The following is a 22,736-nucleotide window of genomic DNA, read 5'->3' as shown; positions in this document are numbered from 1 at the left end:
AGTTTTTTAAATTTTTATAAAATTGTGATATTCAACTTTTTTTTCAAATTGTTCGTTTTTTAATGTACTTTTAAAAAAAAATATATATATCTAAAATAATTTTTCATGTAAAGTAAATAATGACTTTTGTTTTTAATCTACAAGACGTTATATTAAGTTTTTATAACACTGAAGTTGACAAATATTAAAATTTTTTTACATAGTATAAAAATAAAGTTATATTAAAATAAAAGAAAAAAAAATTATTTTATTATGCAAATTTAAAAGTAACCCAAGATTGACGATTAGTCGCTTTCATTCAAATTCTAGTCCAAATAATTCTAAAACCTGCCGGCTTTTGTATATATGCGCGCGCAACGTCACATTACGTATTCTGTCATATGACTTATTTTTATTATTTGTAAACATTGACAATTGATGGACTGTCTATTAAAATTTATTATTTAAAAATTACTGATATAAATAAAATTAATGAATTTTGAGTTTCATTAAAAAATGTGTTGAATACTTATCTGAAACAAAAAAATTCAAATTATTTCGATTTTTATTTAAAGCTTTTGACTGCCAAAGAAAATGTAAGTGTAACCTAGTATAAGAAACGTTTACGTGCAGATAGAATATATCAATGGATTTAATAAAATAATTTATTGTTTTTATTATAGAACATGGTGACAACTGTCGACGATGTGTGTGAGAAATTGGATAATCTTTCCATATGTTCTCTTCAATTAATGGACGAAAGGATAGCCCTGACAATTCAACTAGAAAATCAAATGCGAGATGGTCATATTGAGCTAGCAAAAGCTCGATACATACGTGGAAAAGAAAGCGTAGGATTATTGCAAATTCCTCAAGAAGATACAATAAATTCTTTATTTAATTTAGAAACAAAATATACTAATGATGATACAAATAAATCAATTTCAACTGTAAATTTCGATATCAGTATGAAAAGTAAAGATAATATTGAAAATCAAGATCCCATTCGGTGGTTTGGGGTTTTGGTACCACAAAGCTTGAAGCAAGCCCAAAAAAAATTTCAAGAATCTATTTATATTTCTGCGAAAATAGCAAATATTGACGCCGAACTCGAAACTATTCGCAAAGATTTTGACGAATCGAAAAAATTAAAAAATAATTTAGTTAATGTTGAAGAATAATTTATTATTATTTATAAATGGTAATTAAAAAAATATAAAACGTTGAAAAAGCATTTTCTTTTTGTCTATTTTTTTATTTTTTTAATAATTAATAAAACGTAAAGAGAATAAGAATTCTAAGAAAGATAAAAAAGCAATTGAATATTCATTTTGTAAGCGTGGTACCTGACAATGAATTAGACAGGCAACCAACTTGACGAAACACTCGTTGTGTAAATTACGTCATCTGCAATTTCTGTTTCTTTTTTAGTGTCTAAAAATATGTGAAAAAGAAAGTTTTAAACTGTTGTTCAACATAACTTTATAATTAAAAAAATAATTTTAAAAAATCCACCGTTTAAATCGAAATGAAATTTCGACAAGTTGGACTAATTCTCTCCAAAGATATTGTATTTTATCGATAGTTTACATGATATATTAGATAAATAAAATATGATTCGAAGATACAGGTAAATTTTAAATGCTTATGAAATTAAAAAAATAAAAACAATTTTAATTATTTAACTTTACAGTAAAAAGCTGCTCATATTTGTTTAGTAACATAATTAACTGTTCATTGAGATTGAATCATTTTTTTTTTTTTTTTTTTTTCATTGTAAATTTAATTGTTTCAGAACTTAAATGTAAACTTGTTTTTAACGATCTGTTATTTATCAGATTCAAAAACTAATTCTATAATCTTTGTTTCAGAACAAAACAAAAAATCATTATTATTGCCATAATTTTGGGTATTACAATATTTTATAATGATTATCTTGTTTATGAGTTCCAAAAATTCAAATGGGCAACGAAAGACTGCAATCAATGTGTCAAAGTATTATTTGTTGCAGACCCACAGATTATTGGAGAAATAAATGAAAGTTATTTTGGCTCATGGTTTGCACGGTGGGATAGTGATAGGTATACAACTTTTGATTTTCCAATTAAAATTATACCTAATTTAAAAACTTGGTTAAATTAATATTGTTGTTTATCTGATTAGATATTTAGTGAATACATTCTCATGAGCTTTAAAGCATTCTCAACCTGATGTGATAGTATTTCTTGGTGACTTAATGGATGAAGGCCACATAGCTAGTTTTGAACATTTTTCGAGGTATAAAAATAGACTAGATAGAATATTCCATACTCCAGAGCATATTTTGGTAAGCAATTTATACTTTGCAATTTATAGTAATTTATTAATTCGGAATATTGTCAGTCTGACTAGTTGACTGCAATCCAGGCAATTATAGTTAACTAAATTTTTGATAATTATGCTCAATTTATATTCTAACATCAAATAATTGGATTTAGAAAATTTATCTGCCGGGTGATAATGATATCGGTGGTGAAGAGGATCATGTCAAACCACATATCCACGACCGATTTAATTTTGCATATTCACAACCAGATACATTAACAAATAAAGACGTGATTTTTTTAAAGTAAGTCTGTCATTAATCAAAATTATTTCTTAATATAATGATGTATCAATAATGTATTAATTTCAGATTAATCGGCTGACTCACTATATGCCAAATGCTCCCAAAGATGCTTTTTAAATAATTATAGAGATAGAAATGTTACTAATGTTATTCTTAGTCATATACCACTTTTATTCACACCTGGAATATTTGTTAAAAACGTTTGTATCAGTCCTAATACTTTAAATTTATTTATAAACCAATTATTTTAATAATGATCACTAATTTATTTATTTCAATAATATATACAGGTGATAAAAGAACTTTCACCCCAATTGATGTTTACAGCTCATGAGCACAAAGCATTACACTTGAGTTTTGATTCTACAATTGATCAACTGAGTACTCTCTGGGTTTTTCCTCCGCACGAAAATCAATTTTATAATTTTCGAATGGAATTAAATGATATTCATGAGATTCAAGTACCAACTTGTTCCTATAGAATGGGTACACGTTTCATGGGCTATGGATTAGCTCATATTGGTATTTATTTTTATTCTTTACTTTTAAAATAACTGCAATTTTGAATAATAAATTGAATTAATTATAATTTTATTCGTTTTCAGATACTCAAGATAAATCATTAGAATTTACAGTCTTGTGGTTACCAGAACGTTTTCCAAAACTATTAGGATATCTTTTAGTAGTTACAATAATAATTGTTCTTGTTAAATGTACGTTAATATGTAGTTGTTGTCCAACGCCTAATCACGTGGCCTACTCTCAGCTACCTAGAGTATGATATTTATTAATTTCATTAAAAATGTAGAATATTTCTTTCTACTACATCGAATCCGTTCAATATTTCTAGCCAATGCTATTGCATATACAGTACAATTGTATACTTTTAAAAGAGGAAGCAGACATAATTTATTTGTGAACATTACCAAAAATATTATTGACAATAAATTTGTATTATTTTTTTTTATAGTTTAATAAATATTAAATAATTTATAATAAAAAAGCAATTAATCAAATAACAAAATACTGCATTTTTTAGACCAACTCTTACATTACAAATATTTACGATGATTAATATACATTTTTATTTCATTTGAGTATAAATTTAATTTATAAACATATAGCTAGTGTATATAATTTTCTCACTCAAATACAATTCAACTTAACAGAAATTATCACAACATGTCTTTGGCGCGCTGCCGTGCTAAACAGACTCGAACTGACATGTATAGAAATATTATAGCAAGTTACCACTCTTGTGCATGACCGCATATACGTCAAAAACTTTACATTATCATACTTGAATGTAATGCATTATATATTTACAATAAGATCATCAAAAGGAAGCCACAACTCATGACAATAAACATTATCATGTAGAGTAATTATTAGATAGATATTATTATATCTTTTGATAAAGCCCATAAGCGATAAATGTCCAAAGTACTGTAGTCCACAAATTTATAGCAAAAGTGAAGCATGGGTAGGATTATCAATTTTCCATGTCCAAGGGAAACTTTGCATAGTAAAATAATGGCCCATGTACAAGAAAATTGCATTAGCTCCAGCGTATGTAAATGGAGCTCCGGCCCAAATGCGATGGTGGTCAATTAAAAGTACAAAATAGCAAAAAGAATAAATGCAAAACTGGACGTTGTTAATACAAATGATAATGTCATCATATTTTTACTAATTGGAATGACTCCTTCTTTACTCCAATTACACAAAAACCTGCTATTAATCCCTGAAAAATAATAAATAATTTGTAAACAATTTTTTTATTTACTTTTATAAATTATCAATAATTTCCTTACCAGAACAACTGCCCAACAAAACCATCGAATAATTTTTGAAAAGTTATGCAAATAGTAGCAAAATAAAATTCTTCCAGCTTGTACTCCTAATGCAACAATTAATACAGCCGATAAAGTATTCATTATTCCTATAAAAAATAAAAAAAAATTGTTTTACATTTTGTTGATTGGTTTCAATGAAATTATTAAAAAAAAAAAAAAATATCACCTTCAGGATCATGAGGCAAAACATCTCCGTAAATTAAATTTGTAGTTCTATTATAAATATGATTTCCAAAAATGAACCGATCAATATAACCAGCAACTCCACCAGTACAATTAGAATATCTTTTGTGATATGAACTACCACCTGGGCCAAAATAACCTTTTGGACACCCTGGCACTGGCAATAAAAATGTTAGTAACAAATGGATTGCAGTAAGTGTTAGAATTATCAACCATTGTATCCAGGCATCAAGAATATCTTGAAGAAATGCAAATCTTCCATAATGAAAATTTCTTTGAGCTTGCATAATTAGAGTTTCAATACCAGCACAAATAAAATAAGTAATTCCAAGCAATTGAAGAACACCAGCAAAACGCAAGTCACTCAACTGCGTGCCTTGATGTCCATTAATAATTAATCCCAAAAGAATGAGGATTAAAGCACGTTTGAGACTTTTCATAATTATTCTTGAGCGTGGAATTGAGAGCCGTAATTGAGAACGTACTGATAGAACAATTGTCAAGCCCATAATCCAGGCAAACCAAGGTAATACAAGATCAGCTACTGTTAATCCATACCATGGGGAATGATTGAAAAATACGTATTTCCCTCCTCCGTTGTTTACAAATATCATTAGTAAAACAGCAATACTGAAACAATTTATTCAATTTGATAATCATCGTTATTTATTATTTTAAAATTAAATAGTTTTATGTTTACCCTCTAAAAGTATCGATAGATCGAACTCTTATACTTGCTTTAGTTATTCTAACTAATGTTTGAGTTGGAGAGTCAGAATCTTGTAATGGCCCGGTATCCTAAAAGTGAAAAAATTTAATAGTAAAATATTTATTTTAATAAAAATAATGAAAATAATTAATAGGTACACTTTGATCATCGAGAGAATTTCGTGTCCGAAATTTTTTAATCATCTGTATAAAAAAACGTGTTGTTCCAATCATTATTGCTCCAATTACGAAAATCATAAACGCCGCTAGGAGAGCTAAGACAAAAAAAATAGATTATTAATATTCAATTAGGAGGCTGAAGTTAGCAGACACTTGACAATTTTTTAATTTTGCTTGAAAAATAAACTAGGCATAAAAAATTATTTATAAAAATCTCATTTATAATTTTTCAGAGCTTCTAAAGATGAAATTTTTCAATAAAATTTTCTTGCTATAATTTGTTTGTTAAATAAATTCTAAAAATGATCAGATGTCTCAATTACAGTATCATATTCAATTATATCATTTTTTATTTAGTACTTACGGAGATACGGATTTCTAGGTTCAGTTATAGTATAAACGTTTGAACAAATTTGTTGTTCAGACAAGTTCCAGCCATAGTGACCGTACTCTTGAAAGTGAAAGCCATCACTGAAAAAAAAAATTTGGTTTTTATTAATGAAATAAACTTGAAGATAATTCTTACTTACTGACACCACTGATAATCTTCTTTGACAAAATAAAAATGTAATGGGTATCGTGTTGATACGACCAATGAAGAATTGCTGTTTGTCGATACATTGGCCCATGGTAAACAGTCGCACTAATACAATTAATTTAATAAATATTAATTTTGAACTAATAAAAAATTGTAAGAAAATAAATATATTACCAATTTAAAATAGCATTCTTCATTCGTAGAAAATAAGGAAATAGGTACATTATTATTATTGAAAACAGTGAAGCAAGCTTGGTCCATTCCAAGAGTTTTATTATCATTTTCACATGGATTAGTATTTTTCATCGTGAACATTTTGATAGGATTTGTAATGATCATGTTTTCATCCTCATGTAACTAATAATGTCTTTTTTTTTTTTTTTTTTTTTTTTTTTAAGTATTATACAGTCAGATCGTCTCGTTACAAAAAGTTATACACTTTTAGACCTACAGAAATAAAAAAAAAAAAAATGTATATTTTAATCTATTTCAATCGCAACAAAAAGATATAACTGTAATCGAAAACAAAGAAAATGATATTTTAATCTTAACAATAATTTTAATTATAAATGTTAATTATTTCGTAATAACTTTAATAACAAATATAGAAGGATGACATATATTTCTTTAAATTGCGTTTAAAGTTTTCATACAAATTCCGTTTGACAATTCAAAATACACATTCTCACTGTTGATATCTCTTTTCTTATTACCGCTGTAGTACGATTGCACTCTTGAATATCATTTGTGTATTTTCTGAGAACAATTTCATTATAAAAATTTATTTCTGTCTCACTCGTAAATATACAAAAATCATACAATAAAACAAGATGTCAGTATATTTTTATTCTTTTAGCTCTTTTAGTAGTGGTAACATATAGAGTTGCTACAGTACCAACATTGTATTTTATTTCTTTATTCGCACGCAGATTGAAAATGCAACGTTGTGAAAGTATGTGTTTGTACTTACTTCTATCTAATGTATGCATAATAACACTGAAGTTGACAGATATTAAAAATTTTTGGAATTTTGTAGCAATTAAATTATTAAAAAAATTTAATTAAAAAGTTTCACATGTGAAAATTAATAAAAGTTACAATAAGAGACAATAATTTATGCCTGTTCGTGTTGCTTTGGTATCGATGAAAGTTTGGATTTATGAAAATTTGTCCAAATAAATATGAAAGTTTGTAAAATTGCTGATGAATATAAATGAATAAAAGCACAGAAAAATTTACGTATAATTGCGTATATAAATAAAAATGATTCTATGCAAACTAGATCATCTGTTCAATTTTACAGTTGTTCAAATGACCAACTGAACAAATAAAATTCCCTATTTTTAAAAAATACGTACAACTAATAATATGTTTATTTGATTTTAATTCCAAAAGTATAATTGGAAAAATGAACATAACTATAAATGAAAATTTATAAATTTACTAGTTAATAAAAAATATCATTTGAATAAATGATTAATAATACAAGTGTATAAAAATAAATGAAACATTCACTTAATGAACTTATGTATTTAAAAAGATAGATCCTTATGTAAAAAAACTATTATAATAATTTGAACAAATGAAATTGCGGATAAATAATGGTAATGAATAAATGTAGAAATGATTTTATGAATAAATGACATTATAATCATTAGTATTTTTGAGGTTGTGTATAAATAAACATTTGTAAATATGATGATCGGTACAAATGAAAGTTGTCCGAATGGATATTTGAATAAATGAAATTCTATCAAAATAAATCAATAAAAATGAACATCTGCATTAAAGTTAATCAGTAATAAAATTTTTAGAAGCATTTTTTATTGTAATTAATTTGTTAAAAAGTTTTTTAAATTGACAGCTGACCGCTAACTTCAGTATTATTATGTATATATGTACAATACATAAATGTGTATATGATTTTATACTTAGTCCATTTATTAACTACTTTGTCATTCAGTATAGATATTAATTTTGCATTCAATTATTCTATTTCAGAGGCAAATCATTAAAAAAATGCTCAAATGATCACTGAAAATTAAAAACTATGCATTTTTTTATTTTATAAATTATTAAAATTGATATGATAAAGAAGACGTTTGTATGGTTATAAAAAGAGATATAAATATATAGGAAAGAAGCGCCAAGACCTTTGATACTATAAACTGCAGTAGAGGCTACCTGTGAATCCCAAATGAGACGTGACTGCTCTGGGAATTCCAAATACCAGTAACTAATTAGTTAAGAGATACTGTATAAAAAAATCATAAGCTATGACAGTAGATATGGGTTACTTATCAATTTGGGATGAGTATCAATCAAGATATACTCATCTCAAGCAAAAATTCTTGGAGATAGCAAGTCTTCACGTCAACAGTACAAATTTAGAAAATATTAAACTATTTTACGATCGTGATATTAATTCAAAACGTATCACAGATGAAATTAAAAATCTTGCAGATTTGCTAAAAATATTGGAAAATCGGTCAGTGCTATCTTACAATAAAATTAACGTCTTGAAAGAAATCGCTGAAACATATATCAAGGATGTGGTGCTAAACCAGATCATCAAAGATTATGAAGCTGGACTTCAACTTCATCAAACACTGCCGCTTTTTAATATTTATAAATATCGAAGTGGTGAGTACTTCAGCATAGACCCGAATAATGATAATTTATGCAATAATAATGCCAATAATCAGTTGGAAATACTAAGTGATCATGAAGGTACAAATTTTTTACATATTGAACCAACTATAAATTATTTACAATCAACGCCAGAAAATATATTAAATTTACAATCAAATAATGAAATAAAATTGTCGAGATTTGAGACAATTAACATAAACCAAAATACTTGTGTCTCACAAGATAGTTCAAAGTCATTATTAAAATACATTGTAGTTTGTATAAATGTTTCATTATTGGTGATAGTACTTATCATTATTTTATATTTCATTATACCTTATATAAAATCACCAGCATTAGCAGCATCAACAAGTTCGTTAGCTGGACCAGAGACTACTCAATCTACAGGCTATCATCAAACTCACACCGTGACTTTATCTTATGAAGATCATAGTCAACAGCTAACTGAGTTAAAAACTTTTCAACTATCAGATCTTCAAGCAAAAAGTTACTAATATTTTTATAGCTTTCTAATTTTTTTTTTTCAAGATCTATAATTATTTTTAATAATTACTCCACTTTTATTTCAGTTTTTTATTTGGTTAGTGATAACATAGGAAGATACTGGAGAGATTTAGCTCGAATTTTAGGTGTAAAAGAGGCTCACATTGATTCGATAGAATTAAAAGACATACCCATCAAGGATAAATCTTTTCAAGTAATTTGTTTTTTTATTTAATGATCTCATTAATTATAAGGTCTTTCTATATAAATTAATAATTAATTCAAATGTAATTTATTATAACAGACTTTGGAAATATTTATATCAAGATGTCTGGGATGTGACTGGGAAACAAAATTGATACGATCATTAGATACCGTTCGTCGCAGAGATTTAGCCGAAATGGTTCAAGATATACTTGCTAAAAATAATTGAGAACTGCCTTTTATTGAATTTTACACCAGCAGAATGTTTCTAATTAAGTACACAAATTCCAACGTAATTTTTATATAGAAAACTCGGTTGTGGATTTATTAAAAACTCCTTAACAAATAAAAAAAAACGCTTTAATTAAATGAATACATTTTTATTTATTTATGAAAACACGTTTATAATATTATTACATAAGAAATGAAACAATCGTTTGTATTTTAACAAATAGATACAATAACCGGCAAGTATCTTATTATTTTAAAATAAATGTTATATTATCATCGAGAAATCATGACCTTTACCTTATTATTTTATATAAATTACATCTATATTACTTTAATAATTATGTCTAATTTATGCATTGTTAGTTATATTTGTATTTCTTGATAGAAATCCGTAATAACAAAAGAATATTTTACTTTATTAAAGGCTTAGTACCTATTGGATTATTTTTATTTTTTTAAATTAAATCTAATAGAACGATCATTCAAAAGTAACTATTATTAAATCTTAAATTTTTGTCACCGTAATCATTTCGTTACAAATTTTTTTAAACTTATGAATAAAATTGTATAGAGCTATAAATTAATTGTTAAATATGAAAGTAAATTCAATACAAGTTAATAAATCAAAACTAAACTTGATAAGTATTTTTAGTTATGCTTCCAGCTTTAACTATAACATCTTTATGCATTTGATATCCAATTATTTGCTTCGGCGAGATTCGTAGTCTTTCTTTAAGTTTTCTTCTAAAATATAAACATACATTTTCACTTTAATAATTGTAACAGTTATTGTTGATTAAAAAAAAAAAATTATTTACCCAATTTCCATGACACTCGTTGATCGGTTAGCGTCAGCAGTCCAAATTCCTAATTTATCGCCTTTAGTTCGGACGTTAACTACTGCACCACAAACGTCATCAGAGTGCTCGTTGAATGCTTCACCAATCATACATAACAAAATTTCAAGCCAAAAATGATCAAGATCAAAGTTTCTCTGTTTTTTCTCTAATGTCATAAGCCATCTTCCTCCTTGTTTGTTCGCTTCATCTTCCCACATAGGACGAATACCTTGTTTAAACATACTGTAATCGCATCCTTGTCTCAATTCAGATGCAGATTTTATATGATTATATAAACTGGAATCAATAAAATATTATTTTATATCAAAATTTGATATTATCTTAGAATATAAACAAATTATTTGGAAAACTTAAAATTAAAACATAAAATAATATTTACTATTGTTTGAAATAAAATAAAATTATTAAAAAGTACCAAAGCTGCCCTGTTGAAAAAAACTCTTAAATTCTCTTAGAATAAATGAAAATAGTGACAAATGCACCTATAGAAACTCATAGATTTTATCGGATCTTATACGTGTATTTGTCATTCCTATCAGACTTTTCCCATAGGGTGTAAGTTTCTATAAATAAATTGAAAGTAGTTCAGTTACAAAGATGAATACTCAATCCAATATTAAAAAATTATGTAAATAGAAAGTTAAGGTTAAGTAAAGCACGTTGAAAATTTTCCAGTGCACGCTAGAAAATTTTTATTTAGTGGAAAATTTTTATTTAGTGAAAAATTTTAATTTATTTCATTTACCTCCAAAAATCTTCAGCGGTATCGAAGCTGGTGATTTCTCTTTGGCTTTCTTCCCAAGATTTTTGCTTGTCTGGCTCGTAGTACCATAAAGTCCATGTATGTTGGAGAGGATGTTTGATCAAGAATTCTGGTGGATACTCCTCTAAATTAGTAGAGTCTTGCTCTTTTTTCTCAATTTTCTGGAATAAATAATTGTAATTAATTTTTCTATGTAATCAATATCAATTTTTCTAGAACATCATATATATAAAAAATGAACATATATTTTATGAGAGATTTTTCTAGAATTTAAATGCCCAAAAGAGGTTATAGCCATCTGTGAACTTGGAATGCAAAATCTGCATGGGGTGGAATCAGGATATAAAATTGGCTAAAGTACTTAATAAATTTATCCATCCCCGTAAATAAATTTTGTCAACCAGATAAATTAAAATACTAGTAAATATAAAAAGAAATATTCAAATAAAAAGCAATAATTATTAATAATATTTTACCTCAATTTCATCGTTATTATTTGTAGCCATTGTAGCCATGTCACACAAAACCATCAACGACAAAAAAGAAAGTAATCTGATTCTCACGGATTGTGAGGGCATCTATCGGCTACATTTTACAACCTTCAAGGGGAAGGGAGTTGTATATAGAAAAGCGTTCTCCCCTTCTCCCTTCCCCTTCACCTTTTTTAAAAAATTTTTTTAGAATTTTATAGCAATTAAATTATTATAAAAAACATTAAATTAAAAAGTTTCACATGTAAAAATTAATAAAAATTACAAGTGAAAATTTTTAGAAGCATTTTTTTATTGTAATTGATTTATTAAAAAATTTTTTTAATTAACAGCTGACTGCTAACTTCAGTATTATACATATATATACATGTGCTTACATATTCGTCGAGATTATACACAACAAAAATACAGAAAAATTTGATAAAAATTATTTTTCCATACTCTATATTTATATTTCAGTTTTTGGCACACAAATATTCGACGATGTAAATGCCAACCACGTGTGAATATTGTTTATAATATGAAACAAATTATAAAAATGACATCTTTGTGCCAAAGATATACGAGCAAGTAAAATTAAATATTAAAAAATTTTTTAACTATTTGCGTAAAAAAATATAAATTTAACAAAATATACTAATTAACATTATTTATTTCGAACTTAAAATTTTTGTTACTAACACAATTTTTATTTTCAATTTATATTTCTATATATATAACTGTGGTTTAAAAAAATATTTTCTTTCAAAAATTATTTTAAATTTAATAAGTGTTTGATATTAACAAATATGTATAAATTTATAAATATTTTTTTTTAAACATTGACAATTTTTAATAAATTTCTGTAACAGTGAAAATAATCATTTTAAATTGGTCATTGAATCCATTTAAATTGTGATTTAAACCCTCGTTGTATGGCTGCTCTATCCTAATAAAACTCGCTTAAAAAAAATTCATCCCTATAACAAGGGGTTGGCATTCCTGTTTTGGCATTTAACAAGTGTGTTCATAATATAATCTCTAAAAACAATTATTTTAAATAAATGTAATTAATTCTCAATTGAATGCAAGCACGTGAACGCCATGAGTAAAACGGTAATGTAGAATAATTTTTTATAAATAACAATAATTATTTTTTTGTTCGACTATTTGATTGAAATTTGACTAACATAAATAAAATATTGGTGTATAGGTTAGATTATAATTACGACGCGTTGGGGCTACTAAAAAAATAATGCATTCCTTAATAAGCATGTTGAATACTACCACATCTGAATAATAATTGATTAACTTTCATTTTAGATTAACAATGAAAACGGCGAAGCTAAGAATGGGATGAATAAACAGGATACTACATATGGATACGAGACTTCCTACTCATCGTATTATCCAAGCTCCAATTCTCCATCAACAGCAAATCAACCTCTTCCAGGACAACCACCATTACCTCCAATGCCTCCACCACCAGGAGCTCTGCCACCATTACCTCATGTATTTTCTCCTATGCCACAAGTTACCCAAATTCAATCCTGGGCACCAGCACCTGCTTGGCAGTGGATAACACCCCAAGCGACAGCTCTGGCTGCCCAAACTTCACGTGATATCACAAATTCGACGAGAGGAAATTATACAAGACGCGATAGATTTACGCATAATCGCAACAATGTTTATCCTCCTAGAGGAAATTTTCATCGAAAAAACCGCAGACCTAGATTTGATCAAACTCCGACTTCATTTGATCCTACAACAGCTTATTTTGGCCAGCCTTTAGCAGCTGGCAATATCAGTATTGATTGGCAACGAGGATTTGCTGCTGCTCACAATGATGCTCAAAATCTTGTTAATCATATGGCTATGTCTATGTCCAACCAATCACCTGGAGTCAATGATAGACAAGATGGTGATCAAGACGTTAAAATAGTTTCCGTATGTTTCTTTAATATATTTAGTTCAAATAATAATAATAATAATAATAATAATAATTATTATTATTATTATTATTATTATTATTATAAATAAATTATGTAATTAATATATATTTATTTTAGGAACTACCGGTTAAAAAAGGTAAACAGAGAAAACCCATGTCACAAAATTATCCAAGTAGACCTTGGAATCGTGAAGACGCGCAAAGTGCACTAAAAGTTGAAAATGAATATAACAAAACAGTTCGGGCACAGAGCTTAATTATTAAATTTCCAGACCCTGATTTAAATAAAGATATTGTCCGTGAATTTCATACAGGTATACAAAATATACACTTTCAAAGTCCTAGCGGACCACGTTATTGTTTTATTCAAATGGCTGAAAATGTTAATATTGATGAAGCAATAAAGGAATTAGAAAAAATTCCATTTGGTGTCGGACATCTTAAAGTTGAAAGAAAATCTCTCAGAGATGAAGATTTTCCTATGCCAGAAGAGATTGACCCTTATACATTATACGTAGGTAATTTACCGGAATCAGTAAATGTTAACGAAGTTAAAAGTAAATTTCCAACAGCTACAAGAGTTGATGTTGGTTATGCTCAAAAAATGAGAAATACTAGGTAAATTATTTTGTTTCATATTTAATATTATTTCTTTTCCATTTTTCCATACTGAAATTTAATCATAAATTTGTTAATTATTAATAGGTATGCCTTTATTCGCTACACGTCTGTTGAAGAATCTATAGCAGCCTATAAACAAGCTCACGATTTAATGTGGGACACAAGAAGTATTATTGTAAGATTTAGGCGACAGCGGGGTAATACTTGTTTACCTGGTGAACCAAAAAGTAATGCCAAGAAGGTAAAAGAAGAACCAAGTGACGTTAATGTAAAGACAGAGCAATCATCTTGCATCAACAATCAAACATCACAGAATAATCAAAATAATAAAACTTCCGAAGATGTTCAACAGATCATTGGAACTGTTTCAAGTAGATCTGAGAGTAATAATACGACAAAAAATATTGATGTGCGATTTTCTTCAGACAATTCACCAATAACAGTAATTCCTACTGAATCATCTCAACAAAAACAACCATGGGTAAATATTTATTGACTTTTTATCTAATAAATTGGTTCATAAATAGTGATAAATATAATTATTTATTTTTTAATTCTAGACCGAAAAATCACCTCCACTTCCACCGGCAGCCGAAGCTCCTCCACCACCTCCTGAAGATGAATCCGAATCAGTTCTTATAACAACAATAAAAGAAGAACCTGAAGATTTTGATGAAATGGAAATGCCTTACGTACCAATGGATGATGATGAGGATGATGATGACGATGATGATGGCGATGATGATGACGAGCCAGATCAATTAGATGATTCGAATGATGAAATCGAAGACAATCAACAAGATGATTTAGAAGAGCAAACTGACTGTTATGAATCTGAGATACAGAATAAGCAAAATAGTGGCAGAGCTGAACAACCTGATGTAAATATTATTATTTTCTTATTCTGATTAGAGATGTAAGATTAAAAATCATTTAATTTTAATTAAAATATTTTTTCCAGCACTTGGATCGGATGTTCAACGAACTTGAAAATATTGTAGGTGATATGGAACTTTAATTTGAGTTTTAACAATGAAATAATTGATTTTATTTATTTATTTTTAATTTTTAATTGAATGATAATGATAAAAAAATGGACTTCCAATTGATTGAGGTTGTAAATATTTTTAAATATGTATGAAAAATGTCTTTTATCTGTATAATTTTTGATGATTTTATTGATTGATTTTTAAATAATAATGTATCTGTGTACATCCACTTTAGATTACTAGTTTTTAAGATCGTGATAAATGTACAAGTATTTTGACAGCAAATAAAAAATAAATTTTTTTTTTTAATTAAATAAACCTTTTTTTCTGCACATATAAAATAAAAGACCTAGTTATTGACACTTGCAATTTTATTTTAATTAAAAAAAATAATAAATCAACTCCGATAAATTAATAAATATAATTTTTGAGTTATAAATTTTAAGATAATTGGATTTTTGAGAACATTATATTTTTTTTAATTAAAATAAAATTGCAAGTGTCAATAACTGAGTTTTTTACCTTACAATAGAATGTAATGACATTAAAGTTAGCTGTCACTTGATAATTTTTTAATTTTCTTTAACAAAAAAATTTGTTCTAAAAAATTATTTTTAAAAAATTGCATTTTTCAATTATTAAAATTTCTACAAGTCCATTTTTTAAATAATTTATTTGTGAAAAAAAAAAAAATTAAAACAATTGTGAAGTGACAGCTAAATTTAATGTCATTAGGATGTAAGAAAGCGAAATTTATTTATACTAATATCAAGTGACATCTGAAATATTTTTAAAATCCCGCGTTTACTTTAGCATTTACTGCACCCTAGCGACGATAAATGAAAGTAAATATAGCTTGTTAATTTAGCGTCTACTTAGAAAACGCGGGAGAACAGAGAAAGATCACGAGGGAAAATAAGGCTAACATTTTCGACATCGCATTTAGTAGTTTGGTTGCTTTGTTACGTTACCCGTCCATTTATTGAGAATTTGTCTCAGTTATTTCATAAGTTATCAGCCCATTGAGTGATAAAATTAACAAATTATCAAGATGTTTGAAGCAAGATTAGTTCAAAGCGCAATTCTGAAAAAAGTTTTGGACGCTGTAAAGGATCTTTTATCAGAAGCAACCTTCGAATGTTCCGACTCAGGAATCCAAGTCCAAGCCATGGACAATGCTCACGTTTCCTTAGTCTCATTAAATTTAAGAAGCGATGGATTTGATAAGTACCGATGTGATAGAAATCTCTCAATGGGAATGAGTATTCCGACGTAAGAATTTTTTTTTTATAGGTTACATATTAGCAATTATAGTCTGGGTTAAATTCAAAAGATTTAACGTTTTAATTTAATTTATTGTATTAAATTTTTCATAGTATGGCCAAAGTTCTGAAAGGAGCTGGGGCTGAAGACACTGTGACTCTACGAGCGACTGATAATCCTGACACAATTACATTTATTTTTGAGCCATCCGGCAAAGAAAAGTTAGCCGAATATGAGGTTAAACTCATCAACATGGACCAAGAACATCTTGGAATTCCGGTAATTATAATTTACAATCGATGTAAATATGTACTTATATAACTAAATGATACATTATTTCAATTGTCTAGGAAACTTTTTACTCTTGTGTCGTCAAAATGCCGTCAGCTGAATTCGCTAAAATTGTCCGTGATTTGTCTCAGTTTGGTGAAACTGTTGCCATTACTTGTTCCAAAGAAGGAATCAAATTTTCTGCAGCTGGAGACTACGGAAGCGGTAATTATAATTTAAAATTATTAAAAAAATACCTTATATCTTCGGAAAACTTCGCTCACCAACATTTTCTTTGAATATCACTAGCACAAGCTTTTATTATCAACTGAACTGCTTAGCAACTATTTATCAACTGACTGTCGTTATATTTCTAATCGTTAAGTTATTTTAAATTTGTTTTAATCGTGTTAGCTATTTTCATTTTATTATTTAATTCACTTAGTAATGATAATCCCTATATACTGATACGAAATCGTAAATATTTATTATCTCATATTAACAAAGCAATAAATCATAAACTTATTTTGAAATTAAAAAAAAAAAAAAAAAAAAGTAAATAAATTTTTTCAGCAAACGTGAAGTTGGCGCAAACAGCCGATGACTCAAACGAGGAAGAAGCAGTAGTTATCGAAATGCAAGAAACTGTTAAACAATCATTCGCTTGTCGTTATTTGAATAGTTTCGTCAAAGCAACGCCTTTGTGTAGTCAAGTAGTTTTGTCCTTGTCAGCGGATGTTCCTCTTGTTGTTGAATACAAAATTGGAGACATTGGACATATCAGATATTACTTGGCGCCAAAAATCGACGAGGAAGAAGAAAATTCATAAATTCTATTGATTTTATTAGTATTTTCTTTTTAAAGAAACTCATCATTTCATTATCATTGAGATTATCAAGTATTAAAATTTTTTTCTCAATGAATGTATAAATAATATTAATTTTTTGATTTACTTAAGTCGTTTCAAACGTCTCAGTGCCTTCATAAATAAAAACAAAAAATGAAGAATAATAAATATTTTTCAAGACAATATATTATTCAAATTTTACATTTAAAAGTTATTTGGCTTGTTACTGTGCTAGAAGAGAATAACGCAGAATCGACACTTACTTTTGTAATAATGTGTTATAACTTATAATGAATAAGATTGTTAGATCGTATCAGTGCGAATTTTTTTCTGTTACATATAATTTTTTTGTCATCGATATTAATTGTAATTTCTTACTCTCTTCTTTTGTTAACATGCACGTTTTCATTTTTTTTTTTTTTTTTTTTTTTTTTTGTAACATGTAAGAATTTAATACATTTTGGAAGAAAAAAGTTAAACTTTTGTCATATATTATTTATTTATGATAACGGTTATAATTACCTATCCTAATCAGAAATTCAATTTTCTTATATTAACTGTCAACCTAATTACTTTTTTTAAATGTATAAGCTAGTTTTTAATATAAAAATACATAATTAACTTACGAGCTGAAGGAATAAGTTTGTTTGGCTATCATGGATGTTATAGCCCAGAATTATACATATATAATCTATATATTTTAATAAATTTATGATTAAATCATCTCGATTTTTTAAAATCGCTTTTAATATTTTGTTAAGAACAAAAATTTTTTTTTTTGTTTGAAAGTTCAAACTATGAAAAAAACGAAAAATCTAAATAAAACTGTCAGTTGCTGGTTCATTCAATTTTTCATTTTAGTTAAATAAATATTGTTTAATTGAATTTTCATATAAACTCGAGGTTTCCTAGCTAACCAATATGAATAGTTCGATCTTTGGTAATTATTATGTTTTCACTTATTAGAATGATGCATTATGATATCAAAACTTGTGATTAAAGAAAAATACAATTTTATTTTGGCAATATCAGTCAGCCTCTTTGATTAAAAATACGAATGGTATTGCTTTTGTTATTGACAATAAATTAGTAACATCAATTAATATTCCACGGAAAAAAATAAAATATTTCGGAAGATTTAAATTACTTGGATAAAGAACAAATTCATTCTCAATAATTACAATTTTTCTGAATATTTTGTTGCATCGAAAACATTTTTATGTTTGCTATGAAATTCTTTTTTTTTTTTCGTGTATAATTACAAAAAATGATTTGAATTTTACCAGTATTAATATTTAATATATTGATTAAGACTAAATGAGTTCTATAAAGAGGCAAGTATTAAACAAATTGATAAAAAGTGTAAAATTACTTTGATTATATTCCATTGTTGCTAAGAACTTATTAAAATTGGAAAAAATTAAATGAAGAAAGACTTTAATATCTTTAGTTGACCGTTGAATCTGACTTTTTAAAAATTTTTTCAATAATAAATATAAACGTCATATCAAAGCAATCACTGCCACGTAATTGAGCTTTTTTTAATATTTATTTTTGGGTCTTTTTTCTGTTAATTCAAGAAGACAGCTTTTACTTAGGCATTTTTACTGCCATTACTACCATATAAACTTGGATGAACAAATTTATCATGGAGTGTTCGAAGATGCCTTAACAAATTACTTTTTACGTTGAAACCTTTTTTACAGTAAGAACAGAGAAATGGCCTTTCACCCGTGTGCGTTCGCTGATGTATTACCATTGAAGCATGGCTTGGAAATACTTTTTGACAAATATTACAAAGTTTTTGATGATTATGAACTCGTTTAGGTTTTGGCGGTGCTGAATTATTCATCAGGGCTAATTGTTCTTCAGTATGTTCGGTTTGTATATGACGAACCCATTCTTGAGGTGTAGGATACATGTTACCACATAGATCGCACTTTAATGGAGGAAAATCTTTATTATCGTCATCGTCACCCTAAAAAAATGAACAATTATAAATAAATGAAACTCCTTATCATGTAAACTAAATCAATATGATAATTAATTTACTATTATATACCTTACGTTTCTTCCGACGATTTTCTGTCATGTCTGCGTGTGTAAATTCTATGTGTCTTACCCAATCAGAAGGACGATTAAAGGTTTGGCTGCACATATCACAAGTTAAAGGTGTATACTCTTCCTCTTCTTCTTCTTCCTCCTCTTCCAACTCTCCATCTTCATCAGCACTGTGTACAATTTCCTATTAAAAAAAGATTAAGTATAAATATGAAGAGAAATGTTAATCGATCATAATAGCAATACTTACTGGTTTAATATCAATGTCATGATCTATTGTAAGCGATTCAGTAGGATCCATAGATTCTTCCCAATCAATAGGTTCATCTTTCACTAAAAGACCTAAATTTAATTCTGTATCGCCAACATCACTTCTAGATTTATTGGAATCAGTTTCAATATCTCTAGACCTTTTCTTCTTTCCATTTTCCACATTTTCTTTATTCTTAATTTGGTCATTATTTTTGGGGTCATCTACTACTTTTTTCGGTTCAGTATTCATTAACGCTTCTTCAGGTTTTTCTTTCATTTTCTCTGGTAGTACTGTCGTAACTGGTGGACTAGGAGATGGTACTGTAGCATTTGTCATTGTCATCGTTGTTGTTGATGTTATAATTGGCTGAACAAGCGGTACAGGAACTGGTTGAGGTGTTGTTGTAGCTTCGGTAATTATTTTTTCAGTACTCGGTTGGACTAATTTTATTTTTTGTATTTGTCCTGGCACTGGTTGTTGTTCTTTTTTATCACGATCAACTTTCTGATTATTTGACTGAATATTTTCTTTCTTACTCGATGTATTAGATCTCCATAATCCACGGACTCTTAGTATATCACCGGCTTTTAAGACGCCTTCTAGCTGATCATTGGTGACTGTTGCTTCGCCACTATACATGTATTGAATTAATATTTTCAATGTACGGTAACCAATTTCAATTGGTAAAACCTGGAAAAAAAAAAAAAAAAAAAAATAAAAATAAAAATAAAAAAACATATGCATTGAAATGATATAAAGACCATTTCTGAATTTATTAATTAATTTACTTACGACGATGATTGGAGAGTTGGTATTGGCACCAAAATGACAAGTCTGAAATATATGACTGAGATAAGATGAACAGGCGGCAAGAACAAAGCGATGTGCAGCAACGTGACGTCCACAAGACGTAGCCAACAGAACATCAGCAAATGATTCCGAATGAAGCAAAGTAGCTACTGAACTATGGAGATGAGCTCCATAGCTGTGCCACTTGAGCTGATAGTTTTCTGACGCTGCAATGGCCATTTTTTCTATAAAATAAATCAATAATGTTATAATAGATTTATTATTCGTCAATATATCGGATTAAACAAAAGTCAAATCGAATTTTAAAAAAATATCACAGTCACGATAACTATGATTTGACTATAATGATAAAAATCACAAATTATTATCGACCATAAAATTTATTCCCTCGGGGGTACAATCGCGAAGCTCGACTAGCTCTATTGTTTCTCAATTGATCCCGCACACGTTTCAAATGCAATCATTTATCTATCCTTCCTTCCTTCCTTCCGTCCATTTCCTATGTGCTAATGTTTTTATGGAAGCAAACAAGTGATAATAGTATAAATAACCATTTAATATCATAAATTTATTCAATATCATCATCTTGCAGTATCATCATCCCGACATCACATTTAATCGCATAGTATTGTTCAACTGTATATTTGAACTTGTAAATAAACTTTCAATTGAGTAATATTCAATAAATATCATATTTATAACACGGAAAATTTTTTTCAATTGATACTTATTTTACATTACACGATTATATAACAAAAAAAAAATTAAGTGTTCTCATTTTTACCTGACGACATCAATTAAGATTACAGTCGGTCGATGGTCACTGCAAATATTAGTTTTTCACCAGTGATCTCGAAAATCTCTCCCTTAATCTCACTTATCAATTAAACAAGGATATCCTGATAATTTAAAAACACTTATAAAATATAATTTTTTGAACGTATGACAATAATTAAACAATGAATAATATTCGCTCACGCGTTGGTGTTTTGAATGGCGTGTCGCTGACGGGGTACGGGGCAAATATGAGCATCGAACCACGGCGTAGGGGCCTAAAAATCGATATTTCGGTCTTTGCTCCATCCTCCGGCTGTGCGGTGCGGTTGTGCGACCGTGTGGTGTTGGTTTCGTAGAGGATAGATATATGGAAGTATAGGTGCAGGGTACCCCCTTGTTCATTATCGATTTTCCCCGGCTACCAATCGCACGCATCCATTTATCGCATCGATCGCTCGAGCTGATTTTAGCGTTTGCGTCTCTCCCAACAAACTCTCCCTATCACATACTGTTACTGCTATTGCTTTTATTTATTTTTTCCTCTTTTCATCTCTTTTTACATTATAAATTTACCTTCATCTATAGATGCTCTCGGTTGTTGAGTCTTTCTCTCAGTTGTTCTTCTCGCCTCTTTTATATCCTACTTGCTAATATTATCCGTTATTATTCACTAGTGTGTTCTGCTGTACATCATCAACCCCTAAAACCGTTTTAGCTATCGCCATCACTCTTATAAATATATATTCGGTGTCTCTCTCTCATTGCTATTTTTTCTCGCCTAACTATACAACAACCACCCTCAATATGTCTTCCCACTATCTTTAACTTCAAGTTAGAACTTAAAGTCAAGTATTAATAATTATTATTAAAAAAAAAAGTCTTTAACCTTTAATTATACAACGGCACCCTTCTGATGTCATTAAAGTTAACCGATGACATTAAAGTTAGCTGTCACTTGACAATTTTTTAATTTATGAAAATTAATTTAGCAGATATTTGATAATTTTTAGAACTTTTTTTTTAACCAATAAATTGTGGCAAAAAAATTAAAAAAAGAAAATTGCAATTTTTTAAAAATAATTTTTTATACTTAATTTAATTGTTAAATAAAATTAAAAATTAATCAAGTGACAGCTAACTTTAATGTCATTTTTCATTTTCTTTAACAAAAAAAATTT

At 27.9% G+C, this 22,736-nt stretch overlaps 8 protein-coding genes across 15 annotated transcripts; 5 read left to right on the top strand and 3 right to left on the bottom strand.

Moving 5' to 3' along the window:
• Window positions 1-358: 358 nt before the first annotated feature.
• LOC141530360 (coiled-coil domain-containing protein 115) lies at window positions 359-1,213 on the top strand. The gene is made up of 2 exons (XM_074247414.1): window positions 359-575; window positions 663-1,213. The coding sequence occupies exon 2, from the start codon at window positions 666-668 to the stop codon at window positions 1,158-1,160; it is 495 nt and encodes a 164-aa protein (XP_074103515.1). The 5' UTR covers window positions 359-575; window positions 663-665; the 3' UTR covers window positions 1,161-1,213.
• Window positions 1,214-1,361: 148 nt separating this feature from the next.
• Window positions 1,362-3,447, top strand: Mppe (Metallophosphoesterase). The gene is given in 8 exon segments (XM_074247425.1): window positions 1,362-1,609; window positions 1,851-2,060; window positions 2,143-2,305; window positions 2,457-2,591; window positions 2,654-2,693; window positions 2,696-2,787; window positions 2,878-3,109; window positions 3,193-3,447. Coding segments are annotated over 8 exon segments (1,065 nt in total). The 5' UTR covers window positions 1,362-1,592; the 3' UTR covers window positions 3,369-3,447.
• Window positions 3,448-3,594: 147 nt separating this feature from the next.
• Window positions 3,595-6,756, bottom strand: LOC141530344 (heparan-alpha-glucosaminide N-acetyltransferase). The gene is given in 11 exon segments (XM_074247396.1): window positions 3,595-4,203; window positions 4,206-4,316; window positions 4,319-4,331; window positions 4,402-4,529; window positions 4,610-5,256; window positions 5,327-5,424; window positions 5,494-5,609; window positions 5,879-5,985; window positions 6,045-6,157; window positions 6,227-6,499; window positions 6,644-6,756. Coding segments are annotated over 10 exon segments (1,653 nt in total). The 5' UTR covers window positions 6,392-6,499; window positions 6,644-6,756; the 3' UTR covers window positions 3,595-4,048.
• A 209-nt stretch (window positions 6,757-6,965) lies between these two features.
• Fadd (fas-associated death domain protein) lies at window positions 6,966-9,764 on the top strand. Of its 4 annotated transcripts, none has more exons than XM_074247404.1 (5): window positions 6,966-7,004; window positions 8,054-8,431; window positions 8,516-9,190; window positions 9,274-9,401; window positions 9,492-9,764. In XM_074247404.1, exons 2-5 carry the CDS (start codon window positions 8,329-8,331, stop codon window positions 9,618-9,620), a joined length of 1,035 nt encoding a protein of 344 aa, XP_074103505.1. In that variant the 5' UTR covers window positions 6,966-7,004; window positions 8,054-8,328; the 3' UTR covers window positions 9,621-9,764. The 4 variants fall into 4 exon arrangements, with proteins under 4 accessions (XP_074103505.1, XP_074103507.1, XP_074103506.1 ...); XM_074247406.1 differs by having other exon boundaries at window positions 8,054-8,695; window positions 9,038-9,190; XM_074247405.1 differs by having other exon boundaries at window positions 8,054-8,782; window positions 9,038-9,190.
• Window positions 9,765-10,099: 335 nt separating this feature from the next.
• On the bottom strand, window positions 10,100-17,226 carry Eif4e4 (eukaryotic translation initiation factor 4E4). Of its 2 annotated transcripts, none has more exons than XM_074247413.1 (4): window positions 17,067-17,226; window positions 11,228-11,406; window positions 10,441-10,758; window positions 10,100-10,366 (listed from the first exon to the last, which is right to left on the bottom strand). In XM_074247413.1, the coding sequence occupies exons 1-4, from the start codon at window positions 17,097-17,099 to the stop codon at window positions 10,252-10,254; spliced, it is 645 nt and encodes a 214-aa protein (XP_074103514.1). In that variant the 5' UTR covers window positions 17,100-17,226; the 3' UTR covers window positions 10,100-10,251. The 2 variants fall into 2 exon arrangements, with proteins under 2 accessions (XP_074103514.1, XP_074103513.1); XM_074247412.1 differs by lacking the exon at window positions 17,067-17,226 and adding an exon at window positions 11,722-11,876.
• On the top strand, window positions 11,961-15,561 carry Pof (RNA binding domain-containing protein painting of fourth). Of its 3 annotated transcripts, none has more exons than XM_074247390.1 (6): window positions 11,961-12,302; window positions 13,039-13,662; window positions 13,785-14,284; window positions 14,372-14,768; window positions 14,848-15,168; window positions 15,249-15,561. In XM_074247390.1, the coding sequence occupies exons 2-6, from the start codon at window positions 13,072-13,074 to the stop codon at window positions 15,303-15,305; spliced, it is 1,866 nt and encodes a 621-aa protein (XP_074103491.1). In that variant the 5' UTR covers window positions 11,961-12,302; window positions 13,039-13,071; the 3' UTR covers window positions 15,306-15,561. The 3 variants fall into 3 exon arrangements, with proteins under 3 accessions (XP_074103491.1, XP_074103490.1, XP_074103489.1); XM_074247389.1 differs by having other exon boundaries at window positions 11,961-12,306; XM_074247388.1 differs by lacking the exon at window positions 11,961-12,302 and adding an exon at window positions 12,380-12,831.
• Pcna (Proliferating cell nuclear antigen) lies at window positions 16,170-18,091 on the top strand. The gene is made up of 4 exons (XM_074247411.1): window positions 16,170-16,548; window positions 16,653-16,818; window positions 16,890-17,034; window positions 17,383-18,091. The coding sequence occupies exons 1-4, from the start codon at window positions 16,328-16,330 to the stop codon at window positions 17,637-17,639; spliced, it is 789 nt and encodes a 262-aa protein (XP_074103512.1). The 5' UTR covers window positions 16,170-16,327; the 3' UTR covers window positions 17,640-18,091.
• LOC141530345 (uncharacterized) lies at window positions 17,966-21,991 on the bottom strand. 2 transcript variants are annotated; one of them, XM_074247398.1, is made up of 6 exons: window positions 21,760-21,991; window positions 21,566-21,680; window positions 20,764-21,005; window positions 19,969-20,661; window positions 19,720-19,902; window positions 17,966-19,635 (listed from the first exon to the last, which is right to left on the bottom strand). In XM_074247398.1, exons 2-6 carry the CDS (start codon window positions 21,573-21,575, stop codon window positions 19,252-19,254), a joined length of 1,512 nt encoding a protein of 503 aa, XP_074103499.1. In that variant the 5' UTR covers window positions 21,576-21,680; window positions 21,760-21,991; the 3' UTR covers window positions 17,966-19,251. The 2 variants fall into 2 exon arrangements, with proteins under 2 accessions (XP_074103499.1, XP_074103498.1); XM_074247397.1 differs by having other exon boundaries at window positions 21,566-21,991.
• Between the last annotated feature and the right edge of the window lie 745 nt (window positions 21,992-22,736).

This window comes from Cotesia typhae, unplaced genomic scaffold, assembly GCF_013202065.1.
Source record: "Cotesia typhae breed Kobodo isofemale line unplaced genomic scaffold, CoteBio_Ctyphae contig_5, whole genome shotgun sequence".
Classification (NCBI taxonomy): domain Eukaryota; kingdom Metazoa; phylum Arthropoda; class Insecta; order Hymenoptera; family Braconidae; genus Cotesia; species Cotesia typhae.
The sequence above is the reverse complement of the archived record's forward strand: the minus strand, read 5'-3'. Positions and strand labels throughout refer to the sequence as shown.